The sequence below is a fragment of the Apostichopus japonicus genome, chromosome 14 (assembly GCF_037975245.1).
Source record: "Apostichopus japonicus isolate 1M-3 chromosome 14, ASM3797524v1, whole genome shotgun sequence".
NCBI lineage: Eukaryota > Metazoa > Echinodermata > Holothuroidea > Aspidochirotida > Stichopodidae > Apostichopus > Apostichopus japonicus.
In genome coordinates, this window is record NC_092574.1 from 16,231,865 (window position 1) to 16,257,000 (window position 25,136).

The following is a 25,136-nucleotide window of genomic DNA, read 5'->3' on the forward strand; positions in this document are numbered from 1 at the left end:
TATTCCATTCTTCTTATGGGAATATTTGTAACAGATCTTTGACACGACGTGCATGGTAGTATGGTTGAGTGGTGGACTTGGACGATATAGGTGCGGTTTGCTTTAAAGGGGAAGCCTGTAACACTATGGTAACCTAGAAAAGATATTATCCTGATCCTTGGTATTTTACTTAAAAGTTGTGAATTCTTCCATCACCTTTGTGTTATGTCTGTGATAATGTGTTCTATATTAATGTACAACAAAAAATCGGTAATATTCGAAGGAAAATGGTCTAATTTTATTCGTTTTACGTTTAGTTATCTATTTCAGTTTTTCATGATCTTGTAACATTTTAGTTCTTATTCAAAATGATTAAATTGCATTTACACCTGTGTGTTTTTATAACAATAATATATTACAGAGGGCTTCGGGGACTGAGATTATCCTCGGCCATTCAAGTTACCCTCCTCAAAATAAAGTTGAAATAAATAAAACTTAAAGGAATCGGGCTATTCGTTAGAACAACAAAACGGAACTAATGGTAAAAGTTGTAATTGTGGCGTTGGAGGGAGAAGTGGGGGAAGGGGGTGAAATGATGGAGATTCCGGCGTGTATTGACATCATTGATTGCTACAGCAACTGTAAAATGAAGCAGAAACTTATGATAAAAGTTATGGGAAAGTACCCCAAAAGCGGCAACTTACCGCCCTTTAGTTCCGAGATAGGACCTCAGTGTCGTGTGATCACAGCCAAGGGCGGATATAGGGAATGTGTGGTGAACCCCTCCCCTTCAACTCCTCACAAAAAAAGAAAGAAAAGTAAAGTAGTCAGTATTATCACACTGAGTTTGCGTGCCTCGATTTAATTATGGACCTAATATGTAGACTTAATTTATCCCAGAATGCACCACTTCACAATACAAATTACATTCTACATGGGAGTATATATAGGATTCAACGACCCCAGGGTCACACTCCCTACGTTTTAAACTCCTGCATCCAGGGACGTAGCCAGGGGGGAGCAGGGGGAGCGACCGTTCCCCCCTCTCAGTGTCGATTTTTTTTTAAACTGTCGTTATTTTAGCATGGTATTTTGTCAGGGCTCTTTTGATCTTGAATACTCGTCAGCTCCGTTAACTCGATTGTAACTCCGTTAACTCGATCGTAGTAACATTCACGCCTACTGATTCAACTACTTACTTAGTTTGGCTTATGCAATTAGCTAAATTTAGCTTATAGCCAATTACAAGCCTACAGTTGGCCACTGTGTAATAAAATACATATTGCCTACCTAACCGCACTCTATGGAATGTCACGAACTGTATGCACAACAACGTCGACAACGTTCGTTCAATGAGTCGTCCTAAGTTGTTGCACGAACCGCATGTTATGAAGCTAAGCTAGCAATCGTACGTGATACGCACTTCCTATAAATAATTATTACACAGCTAATACACTGCGATAACGATATTTGTTTTTGGGCCACTGCATATCTGGCTGTATTACAAAATATGAAAGTTTATATTGTCCATCAGTTAAGTTCGTCAAATGTATTAAAGTCCAGACATTGGACAATAAACAAGAATCATCCTACTGGAAAACTTGTAAAAGAGCACTATGTTTGTCTTTCTGATATATTATGTAAAAGAACATGTAAAAGAATTTAAACAGGAAACAAAATCTGCTGATAATGATATCATATGATCAGGGCGTAACCAGTATGTAGCACGATAGTTTCATTCAACACTCTACCCGCCGAAAAGACTATAGGATCCGATCTTGTCAGTTTTTTAACATGTAGTTAAGAACCCGTTTACGCAGATAATATTTCAGTTGAGAAAACACCTGAGAAATTTGCATCAGATGGCAATCGTCGGAGAGCTCTCGCCTTCTCTTATTAGGCTAACTTAAACATTTACTAGCTAAACAGTTGTATCAAAGACATTTCTGGACTATCTTTGTATCTACAAGTATCAAAAGTTGAAAAGTAAGACTACTCTGTACATGTACCTTCAAGGGCGGCGGAACTGGGGGGCACAGGGGGCAAGTGCCCCCCACTTTTCCTCAGGTTAAAAATGTGCCCTTTTTCTACATAAAACTTGTACTCTTGATCACCTTTTAGGTCAGCGATATTTCAGTAAGAGATTTAATCCTAATTTAGAACTATCAGGGGCGTAGCCAGTATGTAGCATTGTAGGCCCGGGCCTACACTTTTTTTTGTTGCCAAGTTATCTTTCTTATTAAAACACCCATAATTCAAATCCATAAGCTTGCTGGACGAGTTTAAGAGCCTAGACAGGAAAAACTATTGAAATGAACGTAGCAAGATAATGGCTAAATTAGGTGACCTATTCTTCTGTCATCTATAGGCTGTACCCGCCGAAAAAGACTAGGATACGATCTTGTCAGTTTTTTAACATCTACTTAAGAACCCGTTTACGCAGATAAAATTTCAATTGAGAACATTCCACAGTCAAATAAGCCTATCGTTGATTAACAGACTTTATATGTATAGAGCTGCAGCACTTTGTTGCCTGTTGTTGTCACGATCGGCGTTCCAAGTTCCAAAACAGCCTTTTCGATAAACATTTACTAGCTACAGTTGTATCAAAGACAATTACTGGCTATGGTTGTATCAAAGACATTTCTGGCCTATCTTTGTATCTACAAGTATCAGAAGTTGAAAAGTAAGACTACTGAGACGGGGGGGGGGGGGGGGCGTTGATGGAGTGATGTGTATACGCAAACAAGATAATACAATAAGATTTATAAAGGGTACTAAATATCAGGCTGCATCAGTCCAATCGAATTTCTGCAAAGTGCCCTTTGACGTCGGTGCCCCCCTCCCCCAGATTAAAAGTGCTTCCGCCGCCCTTGTGTACCTTGCTAATTTTAATGCATTATGTATTATTGAATTACGTACCTTTTAACTCGTTTGTTTTTGGGGTTTAAAAGTGATATTGAATGAGGTGTCTCAAGTAGCAAGAGGCCAGGGAACCAGAATGAACATTCGGGAAGGGCCGTTTCCGGCCATCTGGGGGGTTTGTAAAACCAAACATTTTCTTGTACGCACCTTATTAACAAGTTCCGTGGAAGTGTTGCTTACGCCGAAGTCAGTCATAGTCCATCGGGGCAGGCTCGATATCGTTCACTGTCGTTGCAAATATTTAGTACCAAGGTTTGAGCACATATTCTGGTGTGTTTTCATATGCTAATTACAATTCTCGATGTTGGATGGTTCGGGAAGTGTTACCTTTTTTTTTTCCTTTTTTTCTTGGGAGTCCTTTACCTTGTTAAGCCTGAATTGGCTTTTTAGAGGACTTCCCTCCACATGTATATATCCTGTGGAAAATCAAATAAATCAAATCAAATCAAATCTTAAGAGTAAACAGCAGTTTAAAACGGACTCATTTAGTCCGCTTTGCGTTGTCAGGACTTCTCCGAACGTAGCGATTTTTTCAGTCAAGAGCCAGTCAAAATCCTTATTGTATGGCATGTGGTATGTCAGCTGATACAGAAACTGCTCTGCTCGGCGTGAAGTACAAGTACAGACTGTGTGTAACGTTCGTCTGCACAACGTACTACTGCATAGCAAGAGAACGATGGCTGAAATATGCGCGTGTCATACTCGCATAAAAAATCTTCTGAAAGTCTTACCAAATTTACAGCCAAAAGTTGGCAAACCTACGTCAAATGTGCCGAGGTATGGAGCAGTCTTGAGGGTGGCAAATTTTCATCAATAGCCCGGGAAAGTAGATCAATCTGGTCAAATTCAGAATGTGGCTTTGATAGTGAACACTTGGGATACCATCGTTCCTGTTACCAGGATTTCACCAACAAATCGACTATAGAAGGTGCTTCCAAGAGTAAAAGAACGAACGATGAAGGTAATTCTAGGCCTGTCACTACTGTACTACTCTTTTGAGAGCATAACTGTGACAAGAAAGTATATACAATTTCCTCCAAGTGAAACGATTGTCAACAATGCAAAATTTAGGATAAGGCTCTTCAATACGTAGCACTCATGAAGGATAGAAACCAACAGCTACTATATACCGGTTTCTGTATTTTATGATACCATTTATTTCATGTTTTATTTGTCGTGAAACAAATAAATTAAATCAACACCAGTGTAGGTTAGATAGGCAGCCTAAAATCTGGCCTATCAATATTAAATTTTGGCAAAAACTCAAAGCCTAGGCCTATTGTCCAGCTTTGAGTCTAGGATAAACTGTTCACAACAGGGCCTAAATAAGCCCAGAGCATGTCTATATGACTACTGGTAGTACTAGCACACACACACACACAATTTGAGTGTGTAATATAGCTTATATGTGCAGTCCACAAAGTAAGCTATATAGGCCTAGGTTATGCTATTGCCTAGTCTAAGGCCATTTGGAATGTGAGCAAGTTGCTTGTTTTATTTTAGTTAAATGCACATGTATGGTGAGACCTTCTATGGGATGGGCAGTCTTTAGCAAAATCATGTCAAGTAGGGTTGCATGGGGTCTCAAGCCGTTGCAGTGTGTGGGTTTGCAACTATGCCCTACCAAGCACATGGCTCCAGGCTTACACTGAATTAAATGGAATATCAGATGGCTTATTAGTCAGTATAATTAATGTGAACCATAGTGTCATCAACAGTATAATTCAAAATACTGTATCAACTAAACAAATTTTGTTTTGATTTGTTACAGATGAAGGTGCAGGCCCATCAACACCAAAGAAAAGGAGGTCTGCAGTGCTTCCTCTCCAGAGAGTTCTCCCTCACCAGTGTATTTTCCACCTTGCTTGCACAACAAAAACTTGTGGAAGATCCGGACTCAAGTTTTCAAAAGGAAGAAGACATGGTAGCCCGCAGACAGAGAAGCTCTTTCAGTGTCTAACACGAGATGCTGAGAAACGACTCAAACAAGCTGCTCAACAGAAATGTGATGAAAAGCTTTTTTTGCAGATCGGCGGTAAGGATCTTATCGCTATTGAAATACGTTACCACAAGTCCTGTTACAGAAATTATTTCCAAGAATCACTTGCCTCTAATATTGATAGCAGGGCCATCCCACAGTACAAGGAAGCCTTCCGTGAAATTATCAAGACGGTTGAGTCTTCTGTGATTATGCAGGGAGAAGTTTTGAAAATGTCAAAATTAAATCAGATGTTCATCAATCTGGTAGCAGAAAAAGGCATGACAATGACAGATTTCAGAACAGAGAGGCTAAAGAAGAACTTAATGTCTCACTTTGGAGAACAAATTTCCTTTTGGCGGCCCAAGAAACGCACTAGATGTGAACTTGTGTACAGTGATTATACCCCAAAATATTCCTCTCTTGAAAGATCTGGTGAGTCAAGCAGTTCCCAAGATGAGATATCAGCTGAGAGTGAAATTGAAGAGAGAGAACCGGTTGTCGGAAAAAGACCACATGTAAATGCACCACGTGAGCTTTATCATGCTGCTCAGCTCTTGAGGCAGGTGATTGGAAATGTCTCTGGTGTAAGTTGGCCACCCAACAGCTCCAAGCTAAGTGATGAATGTTTGAGCACTCTCATTCCTTCAGAGCTTCATAATTTTCTAGCATGGGTAATTTCGCCTACACCTATTGATCCAAACATCGAAGATAATTCTAAAGTGGATGTACCAAAGGGGTTACAAGTTCGTGTATATGCTATTGCTCAAGACATCATAGAGGAAGACTACTGCTTCCTAAGCAAGTAGCTTTGGGTGTAAGTGTCCGCCATTTGACTAACAGTACACAGCTATTGAGTATTATGAACAAGTTCGGGCATTCTGTTTCCCACACATTTTTTTGTGGGGGGGGGGGGGGTTGGATACCACTATTGCACAGACCGTATTAGAAAGGGACACTGTGTTGCCACTGAACATTATCCCTGAGCAATATACCACAGCAGTGTGGGACAACATTGATTTGTCAGAAGAGACTCTTTCTGGTAAAGGTACAACTCACTTCACGAACGGTATACTGGTACAAAGATCTGCCGAACCCGAAATCCTACTGAACAGCCCAATACAACGCACAGGAGAGAGGTCATTTCAGGGACAACCTCAATGAAAGTTCAGCTATTTCCAGGGTAAAAGACTGGGGCCAGGAGTATTCCATGAGACTCGTCCTTACTTAGAGAAGACAGCAGTTATGGGAAAAGTGCCCAAAATCTTGATTTCATATGGATTCTGCTGCGAGCGTTTTCAACTGAAATCGCCAGGCGTGTAGCCAGGAATTTGCCAAGGGAGGGGCGAAACTGTACATTCGGCATTGAACACTATCTAAGCGTAGCGCCACCATGGTTGGCACGAAGCGTACAAGAAAATTTTGGCTTAGAATGCCTCCCAGATCGCTGGAAATGGCACTTCCCAGGCCTTGTAAGTTGCATCTTAGCATTTTCTCATTTGAAAATACTAGCGATATCATAAAATCATTTACAAAAAAAATATGCTCAAGGGGGGCGGCTGCCCCCTTCGCCCCCCCCCCCCCCCTGGCTACGCGCCTGGAAATCGCTGAGGTTGGTCTGGGTTTCATGCTCTGCTGAGATGTAATCCTCCCACACAGAGTGCAGTAGGGTACCTACCATGTATCCAGTCAAGTCCAACTGAGATGTCAACTGTGTACAGTTTGCTGATGAAGACATTGGAAATCTGCACCAAGCTTAATCAAGAACAAATTGTTGTAGTACTAGACCAGGCCATATACAGCAAGGCTTTGCAGATTGTGTGGAAGGAGTCTGAAAAGTTCACCAAGATTGTTCTCCGTCTGGGTGCATTCCACACTACTTGTGTGATGCTTGACGTAATAGGCAAGAGGTTTTGAGATGCTGGTCTAAGGGTGGTGCTGATTGAGTCAGGCATAGTGGCCTCTGGATCTGTAAATGGCGTTATGACGGGCAAGCATTACAACCGTGCGACTCGAATTTTTAGAGTTGTATATGAAGCTCTTCACCGATTGCGTTTGAATGCATTCACAGAATCTTTAAGCCAGGAAGATTATAGTCTAAGGAGACACACTGTCAAGATACTGGAGAGTTACAAACCCTCTAGATGGCCAGAAACGGCACTTCCCGAGGTTTCCAAGCGGCATATACCCAACTTTTAAAATGGGGATATCATGTCCGAAATATCTCATAATCAGGATCCAAAGTACTTTTTTTTTTAAATTTCGGGTGTTATTTTGGGAAAATTTCCCCCGTCAATCTTGTTTCAGGCGCTACGTTAGAATGTTCGAGAGCTCTTTCATATTATTCGATGAAGAAAATGGCCTCATGCAGGCTTTCATAGGCCTATACACATGCAATACACAATTACACATAGTTACATTCCTAGGTACCGATTGCTAGGGCATCCAGGTGAAACGCGTTATTGATCTCAAGTATTACATTCGTCCAAAAACGACTCGGCATGTTTGACAATTAGACACAAATTCTTCGGCAATGTCCAGTGGGTTTATATCCATAAGAAGATCAGAGTGAACGGCGCACACCTTGAGGCTGTTTAGACACGTCTGACCCATTGTGCTGCGGATCCACGTCTTTATTCTACGAAGGGCACTGAAGGAGCGTTCCGCCGTACAACTGCTGGCAGGCGACACCAGAAGAAGGCGTAGAAGTTGTTCAACCGCAGGAAACATCTGCCGCATCTGAGGGTTCATGTCACGCATGGTTTTGTGAATTCCCTCTATGGTGGTCTCACTCGGGAACTGTCGGTGGAAGAACTTCAATTCTAATTCCAGGTCACTTGAAAACTCGGGATACCTGTCGATGACGGCAGGGTTGGCCTTTCCGCTTGTCAGCATGCTGGCAATCTGCCCGTACTTGTGGATATCTGTAGCTGAGAAGTAAGTATCCAAATTGGCAATAGCGCTGTCGATCGCTGCGAAGTACTGTCTTCGAAATTGTTCCTCGACACTTTGCTCAGGAGGAGCAAACAGACCCGACCCCAGCTTACTTGGCACCTTTCGTCTTCTCGGTTCACAAAAGCTCTCCATTTCGTCTGTTTCCTCGATGAAGCCTGTCACCTCAGTGAAAAGGGCTGAGAACTCCTCATCGTCGCGCAGTTGCGTTAGCTGATCCTTGAGGACCTTAGCACACTGGATCATACCTTCAACGGTCTGGTCTTTGGCCTGAAAGCTTCTGTTTAAGCCTTCCATAAGGGTCAGAATTGGAAGGGAGGCCTTCAGCCCAAGGTAACACTTGGACTTCTTCAGGGTACTGTACAAGCCGCTAGCACGAGCGGCAGTGGTGCGTCCAAAGTTGGCGGCTGCGTTTGCAAGTGCCTGTAGGACATATTCAATATTGTCCATCACCGATTTGACAGCGGGTCTTCTAGTTAACCAACGGGTGGGGCAGATTGGCTTGACATTCGTCGGTGATTGTATTTCTGGCTTTGTCGCATTAGTGTCCAGATAAGTGCTTTTAAACTTGCCGGACTGGGAATAGAGATTTCCTAGCTCCTGGACGGCATCGAGTGCATCTCGTATGAAGGGTGCTGCTGATACTGCTTTGGAGATGATCAGGTGGGTAACATGGGCACCGCAATGCGTGTATAAGGCCAGTGGTTGTTGCTTCTTTATTTCAGCCTGGCATCCGATAAATTCGCCAGACATGTTAGATGCCCCATCATACGCCTGAGCTCTGAGGTTGGCCAGTGGTAGCTGCGTGCGTATCAGGACATCCTTCAACATGTTGGCAATGGCCTTTCCGGTCGTTTCCTTCATGCTGTACAATCCGATGAAGTCCCCTCGGACCCCCAAATCCTTGTCGATAAAACGGACGCAGACGCATTCTTGCTCATTCCCACTGATATCGGTAGTTCCATCCACTATTGTCGCGAAAATCTTTGATTCATCGTTTACACTACGGAGAATATTTTGGAGGACTTGTCGGGACATGATGACGAGTATTTCGTTTGGAATCTCATGGCTGGTGAAGTTCGTGGTTCGTTTTATGAATTGTCTAAGATCTTCATCGTCTTCGCTGCGTAGATCGAGGAGTTTTCTGAACTTCCTTCCATCGTTCTCCTTGCCTCTGAGCGCTGCTCCTTCTGTAGCCAGATAGCGCATGGACGTAATCAGCTTGACGACGGCATGTCGGGCATTCACCTGCTCTTTGGAAGCGTGATCGCTTAACTGGGCTGTTACGGGTTTCTGCGAAGCAGCTTGCAATTTGAGGATGCACAACTCATGGAGATCACTGGCTTGATGCTGTTTGAACTTTTCCATCGATTTCTACCAGTTGCAAAACCCTTCGATCAAGAAGTTGGTTTCGTGGTCGCGTTCGAGGCGAAGAAGCCCTCGTGTGATGACAGTAATGCACGCATTGCAAAACACCTTTCCGCTCTTAATATCACAGTGGAGCCACCCGAATTTGTCGAACCATTGACGCTGGAATTTAAGAACAGACAATCCGCGTTTAGTTTTCGTCAATACCATTTGCGTGGTCATAAAATCAGTTTGGTCCGGTTGCTGAGGATGTTCGTTGATTGCTGGATACGGCGGATCAGACTTTTCTTCACCAGACGGTAGGGCAGCATTGGAAGAACCTGAACGCTGGGCAGATAGAGGCTTTAGCGATGCGATCGCAGACGGCGGCTGTGGCGATGTATCTGCAGGCGGAGGCTGTAACACTGATTCGACCATAGTCTGGGGCTGTAGCGATACATCCATAGGCTTGGGCTGCAACGATGCGGCGGTAGGCTGATTCCGTAGCGATGCATCTGTAGGAGAGTGTTGTAGCGATTTAACTGTTTGCTGAAGCTGTAGCGATGAGACCGTAGGCTGTGACGACTCTCTATCAGAGTCAAGTAGAGCGGACATTCTCAAAGGTACAAGGAATGACATAGGCCTATGTAACGGACATAACATAATTTACACATTTCTTAGTGGAGTGGCACTGCAACCTATACCAAGTAATTACACGTTTACCTATTACTTTTATTTCAGAATTCTATACAGTTAGTAGTTTCCAAAATCTCTAAACAGGGGCAGTACCTGTGATATATCATCAGCATGTGGAGGGCAATAAAGGATATCAACTACATCAAATTGTCCAAACACAACAACCAACAATCGGATTGGCTAAAACTTTAGTCAGACTTCGAAACCAAATTGAATAAGACTCCAATAAATCTCTGGATTAGAATACTCGGTAACACCATCCCTGTTGTTGCGGCCCAGGACGTACGTACGGTATGTTTAGAAAAGCCACAAATCCCTGAAGAAATGTATTTTTAGTTTTGATAAGATTGGAACGAAAACAACTGCAAAACTATAAAAAATACCTACGCTTTGTCTTTACTTTTCTTAGTCCTCCCTGACCATTCAGACATAGTAGTTTGCCTCTTCATAATGTGGTTATGAACGCCGTTGCTCCTACGGAGAGATAGAACGAGTCCAAACAGTCTAAGGAGCCATGGATCCTTGGACTGCAGCATAGGCCTATCTCTAAAATGACCTCGCAAATCGCAAAATCAAAGTACTAGATCAAATGACTTTTTTGTCTCATTTGTGTTACTCAACGAAAATATTTGATATCATATCACTGGTGAAATATTTCAAAATGTTGCAAAACATTTCATTGCTGCTGTGATGTCCATTTTTAGGTGATATGGTGTTCTCACCATTTTTAAAGATATTTTATAAAGTAACGTTTTTTTGACAAATGTTACTTGAACGTTTTCATCTCATTTGTAAATCTGTAAATCGTCATTTTGTTTCCGCTAATCATCCACAGACTGTGTGCATGATAAGCACAGTGTAAATGTTGGCGTGGTGCGTCCCTCGGGATATTTTGCCTACTATCAGATCCGGATCCTTTTATTTTCTGTTAAGCTGTTTCCACGAGGCGTTTTGTAGCGATTTTGCCAGCGCCCGGCGCTACCCGCATCCGCGTGGTATTTCGTCAACATTTTCGGGGAATTCCCCCTGTTATGTTGTAGCACGGGTAGTGTAGATATAGAAGGCATTTAATATGATGTTGAAGTCGGACGACTGATCAAAATCAGGCTGTGTAACCACTAACCAGGACTAACCATAGGTTACTACTACTAGGCTAGGCTTTTGCTAGGCTCGAGTACATGCCTATATACTACGCATTATCATAAATAAATGGGCAGACAGCAGATTGTCGTGTGAGTCAACAACATGGAGTAGCCTATGCCCAAGGGCTAGGCCTAATGAAAATTGGCCCTCATCTAGAAAAAAATAACAAGGAACAGTAATGCTGAAGGAATTCATCTGACGACTTCTGAGAAATATGAAATCATCAATGTTTGCTGAGGCCTCTACTAAATACAAAGAAACATTTTACTTACAGTGTCAACACAATTGTGTCATCGAACTTTCTGGCCGGTCTGGCGCGTAACCCTGGTAACCTGAGATTCTCAGCTGTTCGAGGGAACATGTACGTGTGTAGGCCTACTATAGGGCCTATGAATACTATGAGGGTGCATATATGTACTATATCAATACCGTGGGCGCAATAATACATTTTGTTGTTATAGGGCCAATGAAGCCTACAGTCAACTATTCTTGCTTTATAAAGACGGTTTATTCGAAAGATCGCACTGCGTTTTTGGTAGGCGAGAAATGAAGCTAAAAAAGAGCCGTACTTCACGATGATGCATAAATGTAGGCATGAAAATATTCTTATCCCTGGCATTTGGTGGGGGGATATGGTGTATTACATCCCCTCCACCCATTTTCAAGAGGGGGATATACCCCCCCCCCCCCAGGATCGCCGCCCATGTGAATAGTACACGTATTGAACAAAAGGATAAGTCAATAGTGGCTTTAGTGACAATAACAATAGCGACTCGTCCGTTAGGTAGGATATCGATCAATTTCTGTTTGAGGCAAACAAATACTAGCCCCTAAGATCATCGTCCGTTTGCTATATTCGCGCTCAGTAGACAATGAATCTCAATGTTCTCATTTTGGGTCTTAACCTATCCTTTAGGATTTTGCGAAGTAATGTAGCGGGGGACGGATTTCTAAAAAAATTAGTACATAATTATATACAAACACACTAGCTACATATGAGAAAAACACTGTATTGAATATTGAAAGGTATCCACCATTTGCTATGCATGCAGCACTTTTAGAATACGAAACCTCTTTTGTCATTTTCAAAGGAAATGAAACTTTACTAATAAACATTTCAAGAAACGTCATTTGGGAAACGACAGTAACAAAAACTTTAATTGCAAAGATAACACTTTTTAATCAAATGAAAAGTAAATTTTTAGCTAGCATATTTTATTGAATGAATTTAATTTGGCTATAACAGAACGTAAATTACAAAGTGTTTTACTAAATAATGTAAAAGTTGTTATAAAACTAAACTTGAGTGACAACAAGCGATTTCATGATTTCAAAACTTTTCTTCACCACGAAACAATTCATAAAAATCACTTTCGAACATGTCGCGCATACTTAAATTTATTCATAAATGTTAGTAAACGAATTAAAATTATTTTAGTCACTTAGAAAAACTTTTCCTGAAAGTTTCACTTGATCTGAAACTAAACGTCACTTTGTAAATGAATCAAATAAAAAAGATAAAAGATACATCGCTAAACACATTTCATAAAATGTATGTCAGTTGTAGAAAACATTTCATTTAAATCAAATTTTTTAAATTTTTCATCCTAAACATTGTACAATAAAATTCATCGTAATGTAAAAGTCAAAATAGATTTTTTCTAAAAGTTTCACTTGATCTGAAACTAAAACACGTTAGCACCGAACAGTTCATGAAACGTCACTTTGTAAATAATAAAATTAAAAAAGATAAAAGATGCATCGCTAAACACATTTCATAAAATGTATGTCAATACAGTTGGGAGTCTGACCCCGTGACCTCACAAATTTTTGCCGTTTTCTGACGTCATGGAAATTCAAATTTTGCCACTAAACAGAAAACTGGAACATAAATTTCAAAACGATATTTCTTCGAGATAAACCTTCAGGATCAAAAACATAGTTAACTTCAAGGAAGCCTTAGACATCTCCCGTTTCACCACGTAGTAAAAGAGTCCGTTTTAGTTTGAAAATAGTAACGAAAACTTACGTAGAGATTTTGACACACAGAAACCACACGTTCTCGTGATCCTCAAAATTTTGGTCTAGTAAACTCGTCCATTCGTGAACATTCACCAAAATATGCCCAAATCCTTTCATTATCAATAACCGATCAATTTTAAATACCTTCGGAACAAAAGAATGGCTAATACGGACAGTCACAGATCTTTTCGATGCACGTAGGCCGAAACTACTCTATAGTAGCCCTTTTGTGATGGAAACAGCTATGTCAGCAGGGTTGCACGGCAACTAAATGCTCTCCCGTTCTACCTTGCTGCTTCAAATTCGGATGACGTTGGGTTCTGACACTTGCTTGGCTTCTTTATCGTCTTGCTTGTTTTATATCTGATATATGCAACTTGGTAATTGGGTTGGACAGGCAAACGGGTTGAGGGTTTAAGGCGAAGTTTGGCTATGTGGGATGTTTGAAAAATAAGGATTAAGTAGTGTGCACGAATGACTTTCCACATACAGCCAGACCAAAAAAAATCCATTCTTGGGTTCATTCCTCAAATGATATCTTTTTGAATTGGAAATTTACAATTCCCTTCCTGCTTGTTAGGGGCAGTGAAGCTATAGGGCACTTCTTAAGATGTTTAGATTTCCAGTAAACCAGGGGCTGGAGTTGTTTATGATGTGGGGTGGTGAAGGTGTAAGGGGATGGTAGGGAGTGGTGGGTGGTGGAGAGGGGGTGGACCGTGGAGGTGGGGTTGCAGACGGGTATTGAATACAGCAAAGCAGCCTAACAGGTATGAAATAATGATAAAAAATATTGAACTTCCTGGGCCAAATGACTAAAAATCTACAACTGTACAAAAAAATACAAACAAGTTATCTTCTTTAAACAATAATTTTATTTTTCCTGAATACCTTCCTTTCTTTGAAATACTGTTATACTCTGATAACAAACATGCCACCTCTCATCAACCCACAACAGCCCCCACCCCCCCCCCCCCCCAAAAGTGAAATTAATATTGATATGTTTGTGTATATATTTGAAAGCATATGATAGCAAATAATAGAATGAACCATCAAAGTGAAGAAACTACAAATAGAAAATGTCTGTCATGGGCAAGAAAGGCTGAAGAACATACAAAGATTTAGTACTTAAGCATTTACATGAAGTAATGGAACATAAGTGACTCAAGCAAAATGGCAAGGTGAACTGCAACAACTTAAACCATACAAAATGGCTGTACAGTTGATAAATGAAGTTGTAGTAAAATTGTGAAAAGACTGAGAGAAAGAGGATAGAAAGCACTGAATACAAACATCTACAATATGTTGTTACTATGCATGACTAACAACAAAATCTCTTAAGATTAAACATGACATTGTTTTGACAGGCAAGAAAGACTACATAGTGTATAGTGATCTTTCTCTGAGATGGATGGTATGACAAGATGAACTGTTGGCAATGCACAGATAAAAAATATATGCAGTACTGCAGATACTAAATAGCACTTTTTTCAAGGTTTAAATTAAGCATTTCTGTAAAGGGCAAGACAGATATGTTAAAAAGAATAAGTAGGTACTATGACTAGATATTTAATAAACATTTACTTACAATACCCTTACAAAATAATGCATTCATCAAGGTAAATTGATAGTTTGTAAGTGCACCAACCCCAAGATATTGAGATAGACAGGCAAGATTGAAAATGAATGACAAAAAACGGATGACTAATGAACCAATAATTATTTCTTAGTACAAATCCAACTACTAAAGAATTCATGTAAATTGGAACATGGTGAATTTTTTTCTTTGTTTTCCTGTGTAAGTGAAGTAGACTACAAGATGTTCTATTTACATAAACTAAAAGGACATGCAAGAGCATTTTTAGACGGTCACAACTTTTGTGACCCGAACCAAAACAATAGGGTGACTGTACAAAATATGAGAAACCACATTCTATGTACAAGATCTATCAAAATAACGACAATAGTTAATACAACAGGAAAAGATTAATAGCATGAAGTGACCCCCCCCCCATATCATCGAGGTAGAAACAAGTTACACATTTTTTTCAAGGCTGATAACCAACTCCCCCTGCCACCCCGCCCGCACCGCCCCCCCCCCCCCCCCGGACAAAAATATGTTGCCTCCATTTGGGCAACTCAGTCTCAATTAAGAAGAACCACCTCATGTACAGTAGAAACATTAACCTTACAATGGTAGGATAATGTTCCTGTAACATATATCAGGTGAAATACTTACACAGTTCCAACTTGGCATCCAACATCACATATAAATAAAACATTTCATCTCTCCTGTTCATTGCTGGAGTGTAAGGAAATGTAAATAAAGAGTTTAAGGCACACTACTGTATGTCTAATATTGATTCAATACATGGTTGGCTAAAGGTATGGCTTTGCAAATCTACGGCATATCCTTCACTGAGTGATTTTGAGAACACTGGTATTAGAGTCACAAGGAATGGAATAATCTGATCAGTTGATCTGTCTATTCAAATATGGGCAGAGATGTATGGGAACTGCAATGGAAAAACTGTAGGACAGGGGATGCAAATCAATACCATTTCAATGGACTTTGAGATGTTGAATGCCAAGTTGTCAGCTTAATTGCTGGACGGCTACCATAAAAACCTGTTGAAAGGAAAAGAAAAATGGTAAATGATCATGACTACAATTCAACTTCATCATCAAACATTTCATGTTCAGCAGGAAGATTAACTTCTTCATGGTAAATGTCCTCATCAGAATAACAAGAGGAGTCATCTGAAGAATCTTCCCACACATTGGGGGGATCAAATGTTTCAGCTACACTGGCAGAAGGTGTTGTGCTTGGCAGTGTAGTTATTTCTGTACCATTTTCTGGTACTGATAGGTTTTTGCAATTCTTGCAGAGGCAAAAGAGGGACCACATTCTGCCTTCTTTCTTGCATTTGCACCAATTCTGTGAACAACCTTTCTTGCACTTACACCCTTGCCTCAGCATCTTTTGGTTACTGTCCACCTTTTTAATGTTTTCTGCAGTGTCCCATACAACACTGATTGATCCATCTTTTACAGACCAACCGTATAAAGTAAAATCAGGAACAGCTACATAGTGTGAACATGCCTGAGCCCACAGCTGGGCTACCCAACAACACCTCTGCCAATGAAGCTTCAACGCTGAAAATGAAGGCATCCACTCTGATTCATCTGATATACGATGAAAATGTCCCTCTCGTATGGCATCAAGAAACAATACATGATTTGTAAGGACATCATTAGAGGAGCTATTGACATAGTTCAATAATTCAGATGGACTCTCTTCAGCAAAGGCACTACAGTATTTTCTGAAGTATACAGAACCAATTAATCTACAAAATGCTAGGAGTCCTTTTTCCCAAGTAGAAACTCCACAATCATTAAGTTTACCATCACTTTCAATACCTGTTATAAACTCACAGTCTCTAAAAAATACTTCCAAGAAACCTTTTTTTGAATGGCCTTTGAAGAAAGATGTGAAATCACATCCACTACATATATACAAGACCTGGACAAATGATGGTATGAGAGAAAGATTATCCATACCAATCTTTTGAAGCTGCAAGTCATTTCCTAGGTTTTGTAGAAAAGTGTTCATATTTAGAACAGATCATCTCCTTTGGCAGCCCTTAATTGCACCCAAATGTTTTTCCTCCCAAAATTAGGCATGTGTGGTAAACCAACATGGAAAGTGTCTCTATGAGGGGAATATATAATGATATGATTGCAAGTTGTGACTTTGGCATGCAACCAAACACGTGAATCCCCTTCCTCATGATTAGACATATACTCTGGGACCTCAGTTATATCTGCATGTAAATATTGGGTACAATACGCTTTGTCTCTCCTCTCTCCATCAAATCCACCAGCAGTAATAAGCTTACCTACAGCAAGACTGTTACAAGAATGCAATCGCAACAGCTCTACAGATAAAAAATTTACAAGAAGACGCTTGTGACTACGCACAGATAGAAATTTCTTCCAACTATTATTTGTTGGGCATGGAGTGTCAGGACACAAATCAGTATATGAAGACTCATCCACATCGTGGTTTCGTCGTGCCCTTTCAATGTCTTTTGTACTGAGGCCATGTCTATGGGGATGATCAAATACTATATGGATTTCACTGGCTTTAAAATGATGAAATTTCTTCCAACTATTATTTGTTGGGCATGGAGTGTCAGGACACAATTCAGTATATGAAGACTCATCCACATCGTGGTTTCGTCGTGCCCTTTCAATGTCTTTTGTACTGAGGCCATGTCTATGGGGATGATCAAATACTATATGGATTTCACTGGCTTTAAAATGATGGAATTATTTTTGAACCCAACGTCTGTACAAAAAACTTGCATACTCACCAAAAGTACCATGAACCCTTAGGGGGGGGGGGACAGTTAATCAAAAACATCCCTTCAACTATGTAACAAGTATTTGCAGTTGTGCTGAATGATAGTGGGTATCTCTTCTGAAACTCATTAGCTGAGCTTGCCTTTGAAGCTTTAATGGGTAACTGGTCAGGAGTACAAATTGCACGAGGGGATGCAATTTGCATTCTTTGATCCTTAAGCTCTAATTTTTGCTTGTACACAAGGCAAAGGTCTTTAAATTCCTTCTTGAACGTTTGGGTGGTTTTTGTCCTGATGTATTGAGAACAACGCAACTAATGAAAGCATTCAAATCTGCCTCACCCTTTTCATAAAATGTCTTCAAGTCATTAGACACGGCAGTAGTAGCAACTTCTCCTGTAAAAGTATGGCAAACACTATCTGGTGTAGTTGTTGCACGAAAGAAGTTTGATTCATTTCTCAATTTGTCAATGTAAAGTTTGACATAGTCTTCAGTTAGTTTGAATGAAGAATCAGAGTCATTTTCATCCATACGGTCTTTTGACATGGTCACTTCAGATTTGAATGTTTTCATTAGTTGCGCTCTATATGGAAGGTAGTGGACAAGACGGGATAGACTTCCCATACCAGTGGTAGTCATGGACATCTTTACCTCTTTATTAATTAATATTTCATGGGCTTCGTCGAAAGCAACACAACACCCATTTCTTCCTGTGACACTTACAGAAAAAGCACCCTTTTGAAAATATTCAAGAATGTCTGGTGGGTATTGCTTCATAGCTGCCATGTTAAATGGAACTAGTTTCAGGTATGTGGGGCGATCCATGGCATGAAATATTGGAGTTAAGTTTCTCACAGAAATATTCCTTAAATCAAATTGTCTCAGCCTCATGGCAAGGAACAAAGTAACATAATGGGACATATCCCTATGGATAAAATCATGCCAAAATTGTGAAGTAGCATCAGCTTGTCCCTTAATCTCAAAAAAATTCATGAATGAAGATATAACAGGTGACAGTGCATTAAGCTCGCTACTCAGGTTTGTGAAAATATTTGAACCTTCTGATCTGATTTTTTGGACGACACATGAATACAAATTTTTCCAAGCTAAGTTGGCTTCTTCATTACTGTTGACATTTTGTGAACAGAATATTGCCATTTGCTCCCTATACATTGCTTCCCATGACTGCATCAGAAAGATGTGTGTTTTCCTGAAGCCAGAAGCAGATGCAACAGCCACATGTGTTGCACCTTTATGGAGTACACTTAATAATTGTCTGAGACCTGCATCAAGATATATTTTCATAAGGGGGGGGGGGGGCTTGAATATTCTTAAGCAAATGCCACTCTCCCAAGTAAGGTAGTAACCAGTTTAAGTCTTCACCATACACTCTCTTAGCTTCAAGCAAATATTCATAAGTTTTGGCATCACCAGCTACAACTAGATGGCTGATATGCTTACCTATTCCATGTTTTTCATGAAGGATGTCTAGAACATGCCGAATTGTCTCAGCATTATCAGCTGGTTCAGCCAAAATACTTGTAAAATGTACTTGTGACTGCTGCGTCTCAGATGGAAAAAACTGGCCTACAGCTGCTTTTAAGTCCGGGAGAGTAACTTTCATGTTTTCATTGAAACAAACAAACTTTGTGAACATATACAAAAATACTTTCTGTTTCATTTCACACAGCACATGTTTCTCTGACTCTGATGGATGAAATGAATTAATAGTTAAGGTCTGAGGAACACGAGAATACAGGGTTGCTGGAGGGGGGTGATGAGGAAGGTGAGATGATCCTTTATGGTAATCATGTAAGGTTAGTGGATCAATTAGTCTTGAACCCCAAGGAACAGATGCATTAGTCGGAGTGGATGATTGGGTCTCCTTGAATGTTGAAAATGGCTCAACTGCTTGACTCGATGTACCATGGAAACCCCTGTCTTGATTTGTTGCACTAACTGCGGCAAAACTAGAGCTCCTGTCAATGTTGTCAACAGATGCAATTACAAAGTTTCTTGAAAGAAGAAAGGGCTTTTTGGACATTTCCTCCATTGCAACAGAGGTCTGAAACCTTTGGTAGGTAGACTTGCTCACAGTTATACCAAATGCAGACAACTTCTGAAATAATGTTGATGATGATGATGAAAATCTATCTACTATATCAGCTATGGCGATGTGAACAGGAGTATAACATTGGTCGTTAGCAGTGTTAAGATATGTTAAACAAATGAAAAGGCGCCTCAGTGTTTTTTTTTATGATGTACAGTGTCTGATGGATGAAGTTGAAAAGGTAGTGGTGTTCCCAGCTAAAATCAGCCCTCTTAAAGAGCTCCTTATTTTCTACAACTGACAGAGTACTACGGAGAACAAAGTTCCACAAAAATGGAGGCAACTTTCCAATTTCTGTCATAGTTGATAAAGCTGCTACAGAAGAAGAAGTAAGAGTTTCAGAAGAATAAGATTGAGCAGCACATACGATGGAACGCTGCAACTTATCTGCTACTAACTCGCTATAAAAGGCATTTTGTCTGGAGGTTGCAGATTCTTCTTCAGATAATTGCATACTGCTTATTTTCCTATTAAGACATTCCTTCTCACGTGAACTTTCAAAATGCAATTTGTGCAAGTTGGTTACAACATCACTCCCATTTCGCCTAATCAGAGTTCCCAGCCTATTTTGACCACTAACATATGTACAAATAAGACTCTCTCCCACTGCTGTTTTGATAATTCCAAGCAATTGTAAAGAATTTTTCTTCAGGCATACAGATTTTATGGATTTTGGAACCAAGGCAACATGATAATCAAATATATCCGAATACTTGTCATACAATACCTCTAAAAGGACACTCCTGTCATCCATGAGACAACTACCTAAAAATTGCATAGTGTTAAGTATGGCATGAGTATGAGGATCTTTTAGAGGAATGCTACTGTGTCCATTTTGAAAACTTTCGAGGAGAGATGATAAGTGTTGTTTGGATGACTTTACTGTGTCCCTGTATTGAGGGCCCTTGCTGTATCGTGTGACGGCCTGATAGCAAACATTACATAGCTTGTTGTCATCACCTATGCTAACACTACTTTGAAGCTGCTCTTGCACAAAAGTGCGAATGACAGATGCATCACAGTAGTTCCGCCAAGAACTACAAGGAGAGAGACATAAAGAACATAGGGTAGTGGTTGTCCTATTCGTGAACATGCAATAATGAGAGTGGCAGAGAAACATGAATGGAGTGGTGCATAACTCAATCGCAGCCTTCCTTTCCAAACTAAAAACCGTTTCCAAAGTTTCTGGTGGGACTCTTTTAGAGGTTTGGTGCACATTATGTTGTGAACCACAACCAGGGATCTGACATAAATTGGTGGCAGGACGTTTGCCAGTGGGCAAGTCATGAACCTTTGAATAACGTTTCTGACAACACTGGCAGACACAGTCTGTGTCGGAAATATTTCTTTGCCTCAGCTGGATTACAAGTTGTGTATGCTTTGCAGTAGCCTTAGAAATGTGCCAGTACCGAGGTTTGGTTTGTTTGCAAATTACACATGGACCTGCTTCTCTCTCTGCATGGAGTATTTGGCAGTATGTTTCCTTTGGCATATTGTAATGAGGTATTTCAGGTCTAAAATGAATCAATTGAACTGCATGAAACCAAGTGAAACACAGTATCAGCCAATAGAAAAGTCTACATCGTTTCATGAAGGCTAAATTTTGTGCCATTGAAAAAAAAAATACATTCTGTACGATTTAATGAAGTATAGGTAACTTAAATTGAATGCTAGCTTCTTCTTATGGCAAAGCCCAGGAATGAATTCAACTTAAATAATATGGCAGAATGTTGCACAGGAGAGAGAAGCAGGTACAAGAGCAAAATTTATACTGTATAATACTACTTCTTAAGTTCTTACATAAAAAAATGTACTTACAATATTGTCATAGGCCACTGTCCTTCTGCTGCCATGTAGGCCTAGTCTGTAACCTTGGCACTAGCCTATGTTGATTACACCGTGCCTGCAAATTGATAAAGAAATAGCATTATACAATCATAATAAAGCCTTATTACTGTACATACTTTTTACTGTTAACTTGAAGATTGCTGGCACTAGCCCCAGTGAATAATGAGAATTTCTCCAACCTTGCAAATAATCCACCATATAATTACTAAATACTATGTCTGGGAGGCAGACTACAAGTTACTCAACTTCTATTAGCATGGAGGGATCTTATTAAAAATTGACACACTTAAGGATTTGTTGAAGGAAACAGAAGTCACTCCATTTCATGTGTTTTTTTTAAAATGTACAGTATGCCTAGTTCCTCAGAAATGTAATGATCACAATATTTATTTTGTTGTTCCTAGTCCTACACTTCATACAATGGGATATAATTTGTCCACAAAATATTTGCCTTTTAAAGTTCCCTCATACTAAAACAATTGACATATTTGTCAAGAAGCTTACTGTAACTAGTACAAATTCTGAAATCTGATTAACATGCTGTAATTTTCCACCCCACCTCTGGTGTTAGTTCCCCCTCCCTTTCTAGTTCTACTGCTAAATATCTTGCGAAGTTGGGGTAGAACACTCATTAGGACTAATTTTTGTACATATAGGCCTACAAAGTATAGTATGCCTAATATTTTTAATACAGGCACGAAGCCTAAGGGGTTGGGAGTCTGTAGTAGTAGTAGCCATTTGAAGTCTTCACTAGGCCAGTTACGCCAAAGTTTAGCTAACTACCAGGTCTAAGTCTAGCCATATTTACATTCAGTACAGTTATTGACATTAATTACGATAAACTTGAGTCTGATGTCAAACAAGTTTTGTTTATGTGTCTAAATAAGACTAAGAACACAGTCAATGGTTCACACCAACGCATTTCAGTCTAGGCTAAGTTACTCCAAATCTAACGTTATCGATGTGTACGGACCTACGGTAGGCCTAATCTTGGTTTTGCCATACACATGTGTGTGCTCAACTAGTAGCCTAAGCATATCACTGTAGTTACACATACAATAACGTTACTGTTAATGGGTGAAAATAGTTGCGTGATGGAAAGTTCGATTTGTATATTTTCTACTTCATGAACATGAACGAAACTTTCTTATCATGTGTAATAATTAGTTCCCTACATAGGAAAGTACAATTTACAACATTATATGCTCTAATACGCAAGCGTCACAGTTCCAAAAATCATCAACACTTACCACGATCCGTCTCCAACGTTTTTGACAGCGGCAAGTAAAACCGGGTAAATGAATAATTCATCATATCGTTTGCATTTCTGACGTAGTTCGATGTAAAGTATACATATTTGGTTGTATCCTTGCTTAATTTGGAACGATTTTATACATGCATATGCATATTTCGTGACATAATGTTGAGAGAGCCATTCACAGACTTGGCACGCCTATTTTCGCGGGGTTTCGGTAACAAGCACTTCCGGTCGACGGAGCTCTTGTCAAAAATTTCGCAATAACGGTCATATAGCGAGGTCAGACTCCCAACTGAATAAACGACATGTAAAAAACATTTCATTTAACATAAATTTTTGATCCCAAAACATTGTAAAGCTAAGAAAATTAAAATTCATCGCAATGTAAAAGTTAAAATAGAAACATTCTTTAACAAACTAACCAATAGAAATGTTAATTTTGTCATTCTTTCGGAAACAAACGGTGCATAGATAGTTTTATATATTAAAGGAAAAATAAATTAAAGTTACACGTAAAAGGTTTACAACCATTTGAATGCTTTACAACAACACTTTTTTGAACTTTTCACATATTTTTAAACTCAAAACACGTTTGCAATTAACAGTTCACCCTTATTTGTAATAAAAATTTACAAAAAAGATCTTAGCTGCAACATTTAACAAATATCATCATATGAACAGACATGAAGAAAGCTCTTCGTTTATGATAAATTTTGGATCACAAACATTGTACAAGTTAAATAAAAAACTCATTGAGATAAACACGTTCGATAACTTGTGAACTTTCCATTTGAAAATGGTAACCATAACATTCATTTTCTATCCAACGCTTAACTTCAACCAAACAAGATCGAAAAGAGCTCGAAGAGAGAACCTGGTGTCACTGTTCCAAACGTTTCACTACAGAAATTTTAATCGTTGTTTCACGTGCCTGTTCACATTAAAATGTTTCATGTAGTTCCGTTGAGAGTATCATGTTAGTATCTCTCAGTATTATTATCCACCAGTAAAGCGCAAACATGCTGACCACGCAATCAAACATGCATCGTTCACGAGCGCGATCCAACAAGGTATCAAAATCAGACCACGAATGCCATTAATGAAAATGTAGACCACTGCGGGACCAGCGTTCAAAAACCTGCAAAGTCATTTCGAAGTCCTTCAAACATTGTGGTAACTATAGGTAACCGAAGACAAATGTGTCGTTTAAATTTTCTCCTCTGAAGTCATAACATGACTATGTACCCACTATGACACGCACGACCTTCACTCGAACGAAGCACTAGTCCAAATGACAGAGCTTGGCATCAGGTGGCCAGAAATGTAACCTAATGAGTGGGACCCTATTTTGGCAAATGATGTCATAGATCAATTTTAGGGATGACATCATCAGTTGCATAAGTACATCGTACGAGTGAGTACTGCGCATGTGTAAGGAGGCGGTGCTTACATGATTTGGCGGTATTTTTGAAACTAGCCATTTCCTATACGTACACTGTGGCGTACACACTAAACGCTATTAACATTTGGAACCCCATATAAGACGATGTCTCTGACGATGTCATTTGAGCTATAGCCTCGAAGATGGCTAGCACGAGCATATTGTATCTTTTGTTGTCAAGGTTTTGACACACCAACGCAAATTGTAAATCACCCGGTGGCCTGCATTTGTATTCCACCGTTGGGTATTTGAGGCATGTGGAGGAGGAGAAGGAGCCTGAAGGAGCAGAGGATAACGGAAAAAGAATAGAATGTCTTCATAGAGACACTTTCCGAAATGTTCCCGGAAACCCACCATGGTAGATGAGGACATTTAGGAGGACGAAGAAACCATCGAAGACCGTGTCAGACTAAAGCTGATCAGTACTTTTTATTTTTTAACCGACTCTACAAAGGGTTATCAAATATTCCAGAAAGAGCAGACTCAACACTCTCCTTAAACATGCATTGTGTCGTCTCATTTATTTCTAACGTATGTATAGGCTTAACTGCAGTGATAGGCCATTTTGGCATTGTAGTACTTTAAGACTTTGGTTGATTAAATACGTTAAGGCTAGTTCAGTTATATATTCTTCTATCATGTAAAGGCTCCATTTACAACATAGGCCGATATATATATATATATATATATATATATATATATATATATATATATATATATATATATATATATATATATACCCAAATACATAGATCTATATATATAGTCTACGTTATTTTAAACTTAGGACCGTATAAGAATACCATATCCAAATGTACGATGTGTGTATATCATCAAGCACGATCTTTATTGTACACATAAAGGTGTTTTTGAGGTCCATTTTACCATACGACTCAAGTAAAATGTAACTTTATTGTAGACCTAACGGTGTTTTTAGGTCCATTTTACCATCGTTATATACCCCTTTTGACATAAAAAAAGTATGCTCGCCCTATCGTAGTACTGAAGAAAAGTCTAGGACAGAAAAATCTCGTTAGTGTTGACTTTTCCGGGGAATAGCAAGTTACAGACAAAC

General features: G+C 39.7%; 3 protein-coding genes, 1 long non-coding RNA gene and 1 pseudogene across 4 annotated transcripts; 1 reads left to right on the top strand and 4 right to left on the bottom strand.

Annotated features, from left to right (window-relative positions):
* Positions 1-3,566: 3,566 nt before the first annotated feature.
* Positions 3,567-5,767, top strand: LOC139980167 (uncharacterized). Its single transcript, XM_071991614.1, has 2 exons — positions 3,567-3,865; positions 4,676-5,767. The coding sequence occupies exons 1-2, from the start codon at positions 3,592-3,594 to the stop codon at positions 5,689-5,691; spliced, it is 1,290 nt and encodes a 429-aa protein (XP_071847715.1). The 5' UTR covers positions 3,567-3,591; the 3' UTR covers positions 5,692-5,767.
* Positions 5,768-7,357: 1,590 nt separating this feature from the next.
* LOC139980085 (zinc finger MYM-type protein 1-like) lies at positions 7,358-10,652 on the bottom strand. Its single transcript, XM_071991462.1, has 2 exons — positions 10,265-10,652; positions 7,358-9,797 (listed from the first exon to the last, which is right to left on the bottom strand). The coding sequence occupies exon 2, from the start codon at positions 9,200-9,202 to the stop codon at positions 7,358-7,360; it is 1,845 nt and encodes a 614-aa protein (XP_071847563.1). The 5' UTR covers positions 9,203-9,797; positions 10,265-10,652.
* Positions 10,653-15,148: 4,496 nt separating this feature from the next.
* On the bottom strand, positions 15,149-22,911 carry LOC139980173 (uncharacterized). Its single transcript, XR_011797469.1, has 3 exons — positions 22,613-22,911; positions 21,333-21,417; positions 15,149-15,667 (listed from the first exon to the last, which is right to left on the bottom strand). It is a non-coding gene; the product is annotated as an uncharacterized lncRNA (long non-coding RNA).
* On the bottom strand, positions 15,661-16,669 carry LOC139980170 (uncharacterized). Its single transcript, XM_071991618.1, has one exon. It carries the CDS (start codon positions 16,650-16,652, stop codon positions 15,705-15,707), a length of 948 nt encoding a protein of 315 aa, XP_071847719.1. The 5' UTR covers positions 16,653-16,669; the 3' UTR covers positions 15,661-15,704.
* Positions 17,627-19,888, bottom strand: LOC139980049 (uncharacterized; annotated as a pseudogene).
* Positions 22,912-25,136: the final 2,225 nt, after the last annotated feature.

Coding starts and splice junctions, on each gene's coding strand:
- LOC139980170 (XM_071991618.1), bottom strand. CDS start 16,652: ATGAACACTTTTCTACAAAACCTAGGAAATGACTTGCAGCTTCAAAAG.
- LOC139980167 (XM_071991614.1), top strand. CDS start 3,592: ATGCGCGTGTCATACTCGCATAAAAAATCTTCTGAAAGTCTTACCAAA. Junction 3,866..4,675: donor TAAAAGAACGAACGATGAAG/GTAATTCTAGGC, acceptor GATTTGTTACAG/ATGAAGGTGCAGGCCCATCA.
- LOC139980085 (XM_071991462.1), bottom strand. CDS start 9,202: ATGGAAAAGTTCAAACAGCATCAAGCCAGTGATCTCCATGAGTTGTGC.